The sequence below is a fragment of the Styela clava genome, chromosome 8 (assembly GCF_964204865.1).
Source record: "Styela clava chromosome 8, kaStyClav1.hap1.2, whole genome shotgun sequence".
Taxonomy (NCBI): Eukaryota; Metazoa; Chordata; class Ascidiacea; order Stolidobranchia; family Styelidae; genus Styela; species Styela clava.
In genome coordinates, this window is record NC_135257.1 from 9,573,004 (window position 1) to 9,580,498 (window position 7,495).

A 7,495-nucleotide genomic window follows, 5' to 3' on the forward strand; every position below is an offset into this window, starting at 1 on the left:
GTGTCCATTGGCTTTTTCAACATTAAGCAAGTTCGTTGCCGCCCATTTGTGAGACCTAACTCTTTTCATTAGTTGTAAGACTAATTTAATACACAACTCAATAGTTTATCAATCTGATTCCCAGATTACGAGGCGCAGTTCTTACCACTTCATGGCAGCTCCTGCCACGAACGAACCGCGGCAGCTCTCGCCATGGTTTTATAGCGCTATCCAGTAATCAGTATTAACGGTATATTCACAAAACAATGCACCAGATTTTAATTTATCATGAGGAATTATATCTACTTATACCCTAACCCCAAATCCATCAAAACTGTATCCATAGGAAAAATGTTCCAACACACCCAATATTTATCACCATAAGGGACAGCCCTGTCGTTACGGCCCACCTTCCGTGGTTATGGGAGCAAAATTTTACCTGCCATTGGTTATCAATTTGCTGCCGCGGTAATAGCAGCTCATTGGTTTGTGGCAGTTAAAAAGTCAGTCGCCATTAAAACTGCACTTGCAGATTACTGGAGTAGTATCCACTAAAAGCGTTTGTTAAAATTAGCAAATCGAGGGCTTCAACCCAAAAAGGCGAAGCTTGAAAAGCTTCTTCGCAAAAAATGAGTGAAAATATATTTTTGATTTTTAAACTTCTGTAACTTTTTATTGAAAATTTTGCTGACTATTGATTCATTCAACTATGCACTTTGGTATATCTTTGTAATATTTTCAAATAAAACTTCAACTTTCCATTTTGTCTTAAAACCCCATATTTAATACTGATATAGCATTTAGCAAGGAAAATTCATATTTGCCCAATTTAGTAATATGTGTTTGATAAATTTTCTGCAATTATTCTTTTTTGTATAAATGTGTGGAAAGAATGAATTTGGTGAATGCGTCAGTAATTTATAATATGAATGAATGATTCAACGCAATTCAAATACCGTATATTCGATACATTTGAATAGAATTCATCTAGATTTTTATAAATGAACAGGCGCATTTACATTTATCTGCCTAAAAAAAGCCTGGCTTATGATAACTGTAGAAAATACAGTAATATGAAAATCTTCAATTTACAGGCTGCTTGTGGTTATTAATAATATTTAATGCAGATGGGTTGAAAATTTTCGAAGTATTTCGAGGCCTATTTTATAACAAAATGACAGCTAATGTGTCTCTTGAAGATGCTTTGTCCAATGTGGACTTACTCGAAGATCTTCAGCTTCCTGATCAGCAACCATGCATCGAGCCGATGCCGTCAACATTACTTTATCAAGCCAACTTTGACACTAATTTTGAAGACAGAAATGCATTTGTGACTGGTGTTGCAAAATATATTGAAGAGGCTACTGTGCATTCAGATATGAATGCCATGTTGGAAGAGGGAGAGACATATGCAGTAATGCTTTATACATGGCGTAGTTGCTCGCGCGCTATTCCTCAGGTAAGGTCCAATGAACAAGCAAACCGAGTAGAAATTTATGAAAAGACTGTTCAGGTTTTGGAGCCTGAAGTAAGAAAGTTGATGAATTTCATGCTCTTTCAAAAAAGAGCTGTAGAAAAATTTTGTGCAGAAGTAAAGCGTTTATGCCATCAAGAAAGAAGAAAAGATTTTGTTTCCGAGGCATATCTTCTTACACTTGGTAAATTTATCAATATGTTTGCTGTTCTTGATGCCCTCAAAAATATGAAAAGCAGTGTAAAAAATGATTACTCTTCTTATAGAAGAGCAGCACAATTTCTGAAAAAAATGTCAGACCCACAGTCAATCCAAGAGTCACAGAACTTATCCATGTTCTTGGCCAACCATGATAAAATAACCGGGACGCTTAAACTATCTTTGTCTGGCATCCCTAACTCTGAGGAACTGTTGTGTGATATTATTAACATAAGTATGAATTATTATGAAAACAAACGCTATGTTCTCCCAAGTGAAAAACACATGCTGCTTAAAGTTATGGGATTTGGATTGTGCCTCCTCGATAACAGGGATATTCATAAAGATGTCAACATATATAAATTACAGGACAAAAAGAAACTTCACCTCACCAAAATAGATAAATTTTTTAAACAGCTTCAAGTTGTGCCGCTTTATGGTGACATGCAAATACCTTTAGCGAGCTACATACAAAATATGTCCGATTTTGAAGATAATAAATCAAAGTGGTCTTGTGCTTCATCAACAGTAAGCACTGGAAGTTCGAGTGCGCAATACAACTTGGCAGAACAGCTTGTTGCTATTCGTGAGGATCATATAAAATATACAAGCGAACTTGCTAAATACAGCAACAATGAAGTCGTTACTACGACGCAGAGAGATCAGCCTCGAACGGATGAAGAAAATTATGTTTTGTATAAATTAGCGCTCAGAGGTTTACAATTGCTCTCAAAATGGAGCTCTCATGTCATGGAAGTCTATTCTTGGAAACTTGTACATCCGACTGATAAATACACCAATCCTGAGTGTAAAGATGAGGCAGAGGAGTACGAGAGAGCAACTCGTTATAATTATTCAAGCCAAGAGAAATATGCTCTTGTTGAAGTCATTGCTATGATAAAAGGTCTTCAAGTATTGATGGTTCGAATGGAAAGTGTTTTCGCAGATGCCATACGCAGTTATATTTATTCGCAAATGCAAGATTTTGTTCAGCTTCGATTAAGAGAATGTTTACGGCAAGCTATAAAAAAGAAAAAGAATCATGTTCGGAGCATTGTAAGCTCTGTTAGAGAAACATGCGCTGATTGGATAAGAGGATTTGAGCCTCCAAATGATCCTGCCCTGAAAGGAGAAAAAGATCCAAAGACCGGTTTTCATATTGATGTACCTCGTAGAAATGTTGGACCTTCAAGTACTCAATTATACATGGTTCGTACAATGCTGGAATCCTTAGTCGCTGAAAAAAGTGGAACAAAAAAAGCATTGCGAACCGTTCTTGATTCTCATACTATTGAAGCAATTGAACAGTTTCACAAAGAATCATTTTTCTTCTCATCTCTGCTTAGGCTGAGTGAAACTCTTCTTGAGTGTTGTGATTTATCTCAGCTTTGGTACAGAGAATTTTTCTTGGAGCTCACTATGGGAAAAAGAATTCAATTTCCCATTGAAATGTCTTTACCTTGGATCTTGACTGATCATATATTGGAAACAAAAGAACCTTCAATGATGGAATATGTCCTCTATTCTTTAGATTTATACAATGACAGTGCTTATTATGCCTTGACAAAATTCAAGAAGCAATTTCTGTATGATGAGGTAGAAGCCGAAGTCAATTTATGTTTCGATCAATTTGTCTACAAACTTTCTGATCAAATTTTCACTTATTTTAAGCAATTGGCTGCTTCACAATTATTGAATATTGGTTTCCGGGATCACTGCTCTGCTAAAATACCATACCCACCTGCTAACAGATATGAGACTCTTCTCAAGCAACGTCATGTCCAACTTCTTGGACGATCCATTGACCTGAATCGATTAATAACTCAGCGTGTTCAGGTGGCTTTGCATAAATCCATTGATCTCGCAATAAGTAAGTTTGAAAGTGGAGATATTACAGGTATTATGGAATTACGAATGCTGCTGGATGTCAACAGGCATACCCATAAGCTTCTGAGCAAGCATTTGACCCTTGATGGCTTTGATGCAATGGTGAGAGAAGCGAATCATAATGTTTCGGCTCCGTATGGACGCATCACTCTCCATGTCTTCTGGGAACTCAACTATGATTTTCTACCAAATTATTGCTTCAATGGTTCTACTAACAGATTCGTTCGAACGCCAATTACATTTTCCCAAGATCTTCAAAGGGACAGACCACCAAATGCTGGGCATCACTATCTTTTTGGCAGCAAACAGTTGAATGCTGCTTATCGTGAAATGGCTGGTTTGTATACAGGATATGTTGGAGCAGAACATTTCACAACCATGTGCGTTTTGTTGGGATATCAAGGCATTGCAGTGGTTATTGAAGAGCTGCTGAAAATTGTAAAAGGCCTGCTTCAGGGAACAATATTACAGTATGTTACAACTTTGATGGGAGTTATGCCTCCAATATTGAAGTTGCCAAGATACGATTATGGATCTCCTGGAGTGCTGGAGTATTATCAGCATCAACTTAAAGATATCATAGAATATTCCGAATTGAAAACATTGGTATTTCAAAATTTCAGAGAAGTTGGAAATGCAATTCTATTCTGCCTAATGATCGAGCAGAACCTCAATTTAGAGGAAATCAGAGATCTTCTCCATGCAGCTCCATTCCAGAATATAATTCCTCGACCATTTGCTAAAGAAGGAGAAAAACTGGAAGAAAAGGTCAAAAAGTTAGAGAAAAAATACAACTCCTTGCACCTTATTCCAATCATAGAAAAGTTTGGAACACCACAACAAATTGCCATTGCCAGAGAAAGTGATTTGCTGGCACAAGAAAGGTTATGCTGTGGTTTGTCTATGTTTGAAGTTTTATTGACCAAAATCAAGTCATTTCTTGATGATCCTGTATGGCAAGGTAAACCTCCTTCGAACGGTGTAATGCACATTGATGAATGTGACGAGTTTTATAGATTGTGGAGCGCAATACAGTTTGTTTATTGTATTCCAGTTCGAGAGAATGAGTTTACAACAGAACAACTCTTTGGCGATGGTTTACATTGGGCAGCATGTGCTATTCTGATATTATTACGTCAACACAAGAGATTCGAAGTTTTAGATTTTTCCTATCACATCATGAAGGTGCAAAAATATGACATGAAGGATGAAGTAATAAAACAAGTGCCATTGAGAAAATTTGTTGAACGAGTGAGAAAATTTCAAATCTTGAACAACGAAGTATTTGGTATCTTGGATAAATATTTGAAATCAGGCCAAAGTGGACACATACCAGTTGAGAATGTACGCTGTTTTCAACCTCCAATCCATAGCTCTATGCATAAGTGATTTTCCAACAATTCCTTTTCTATCTGTGTTTGACGTATGAATTTGAAGTAAACAGGAAGCTCACGGTTTATATCTCGTCTGATGGCTGAAATGCATGCTCATAGAACAATGATTGATCAAAGTCAAGGGTTTTCAAAGACATTCAAGTATTGAAAAAAGAGTTATTTCACTCCGTGCATATATTTTGTTGGATGGACATTGTCACGCAATTATTGATGTAAAGACAGTTATGACTAAAGAGATTTCATTCTCATTTGTACATATATATTCAAGAAAGTTTAATCACCGTTCATATCCTTAATGTGTAACATAGTATTAATATAGTGAATTGTGTACAGCTGCAGAAGTGGATTCAATATTTGACGCATTTGTGCTGAAAATACCACATCTTAACTGGACTGAATGGCCCAAAACACACAACCATACTGTAATTATTCACTGGCATCTAATTAAACCAACTGCATAATATTTCATGCTGTACCCCTTATATACTTCGAATAAGTTACCACAAGCTAAATATATACATATTAAAGCTTATGAGGAAGAAGAAATGTTTTGCATAACATAAGAATGATTGAAATTACTTTCATCAAGGAGTTTATTTATGACCAACTCAAGTCAATGCATCTGAAAACAAACAACTTGCTAACTAATCCCACACATGCATGGACTGGTCACTGCACAAAAGGTCATAGTTCGGCAAATGATTAAGCCACATAATTGGTTTTCCTCTCCCCCGAGATAAACATGTAAATCCTAATTTGGGATATCAATTGTAATCACAATATAATTAATATCATTCATTTTTCAGTTTAAAAATATTTTGATTGAATATATTTGAATTTTATGGTTATTGCAAATGGGGTCATTTCAATACATTTTTATGTGAAATTTCCCCATTTACTTAGACAATAGTCAATTTGGGCCAAGTAGAATAAGTTAATATTTGATGTAAACTTCTGCTATAGTGATTGCTACATGTTTTTCTGACTATTTGTTTTTCTATTCAACCAGAATTTCCATTTGTCTACTAAGTGCATGTATCATGCTTTGATTGTTGAACTATTTTTCAATTGTTTAATTCTATTAGATCACGATGCAAATTTATTGGGAAAAAGATTCAATATTTATATTCATGCAATTCACTTGTGATTTTCTAACCGCAACTGGACGAGTAATTTGCCTATCCGAACCTCAAATTGCTGCGGGATGAGAAATTAAACTCTCTATTTACACTCTGCTACCCGAATCAAAGCAATCCATGTGCTCCAAAATTGTAGTTTTATTTTAACGCTGTACTTTTTGTCTGTATAATCGAGAATTTTGTTCCTCTTATTGTATTTATTTTATACTGAATTGTACCATGCCCAGTCTTACTACGTTATTGATAATAATAATAATAATCATTGTTATTAAATTTTGCTGCTTTTACATTGTTTGAATGGATTATTTAAGGAGACCTTGAAGCAATAGCAGCTTTATAGCAATAAAATGATGCTTATTAATATATGCTATGCATCAGTTGTGTAAGGCCTGATGCTCCCAGTGTTTCTATGTTATAGTCAACTTCCTGTCTAATCGAAGAATTGCGTGGCAAACAGGAAATATTGATCTTTCTGTGCCACCACAATTGAGATGCCATAATTGCTGACTGGGTTCAAAACAAAGGTGTTCTGATTTAATAGTATGTATACATTAAGCCTCGTTGACACATGGAGAAATTTTAGCCTTTCAAAATGAATGCTGCCATTAAAATGAATTCTGCGTTGTATTGAAATAAATTTTTGTAGATGTCAAATTATTCGGATTTGCCATCCTAGCTGGATCATTAGTGAAATCGGCTATTCTGATAACAATTGAAAAAAAAAAAGGATTTTGCTCAGAATAAGATGTTGTTTGTCAAAGTCCGTTTCAATAGTTGGGAAAGCCTCTATAGAGTCTATATATCATGTTCCAGTCGTAAGGAAAAAAACGTTTGCCCCAAAAAAACAAAAGGTTGCATTTGATAACCATTCAGTCCTGGTTAGAGCACATTTGCACCCACGGACAATCGCACGCTCGTGAACATTTGCATTCAAAGATATCAGTACTTCAATAAAGAACATTGTGTCACACGTCCATAAGTTTTAAATAAATTAACTGTTATGCTCGAAATATCAAAAAATGAAACAACTATTTCCTATGCCTCTTCAGCAACTGTTGATCAAGCTTTGTATGCTCTAATATTCCTGCGACGCATGAAAGAATTATGAATATATTAGCGCACTTATGATTGAAACTTATTAGGATTGTGTGCCACTTGCTGTTTTACATTCTGCAAGCGCTTTAAAACATGCTGTATTTTTTTAGATTTGTAGGATTTCATGAAAGAGGTCATCCATGTTTAAAGCAAGTCTGCCGTTTAGTTTATATTTTTCTACAATTCACGCAAATTGTTCGTATTTTCAAAAAGTTTTACCTGCAATACTTAGACTTCATAGTATTACCAATTTTCGTCAATCGAACTTTTTTTCAAATATATTGCTGAATTGAGAAACGATCTAAATTCGTCAGTTTCGCGACTCACAA

General features: G+C 35.4%; 1 protein-coding gene across 1 annotated transcript; it reads left to right on the plus strand.

Annotated features, from left to right (window-relative positions):
• The first annotated feature begins 1,077 nt into the window (after nucleotides 1–1,077).
• Nucleotides 1,078–6,358, plus strand: LOC120345323 (cytoplasmic FMR1-interacting protein 2-like). The gene has a single exon (XM_039414727.2). It carries the CDS (start codon nucleotides 1,154–1,156, stop codon nucleotides 4,925–4,927), a length of 3,774 nt encoding a protein of 1,257 aa, XP_039270661.1. The 5' UTR covers nucleotides 1,078–1,153; the 3' UTR covers nucleotides 4,928–6,358.
• The last annotated feature ends 1,137 nt before the right edge of the window (nucleotides 6,359–7,495 follow it).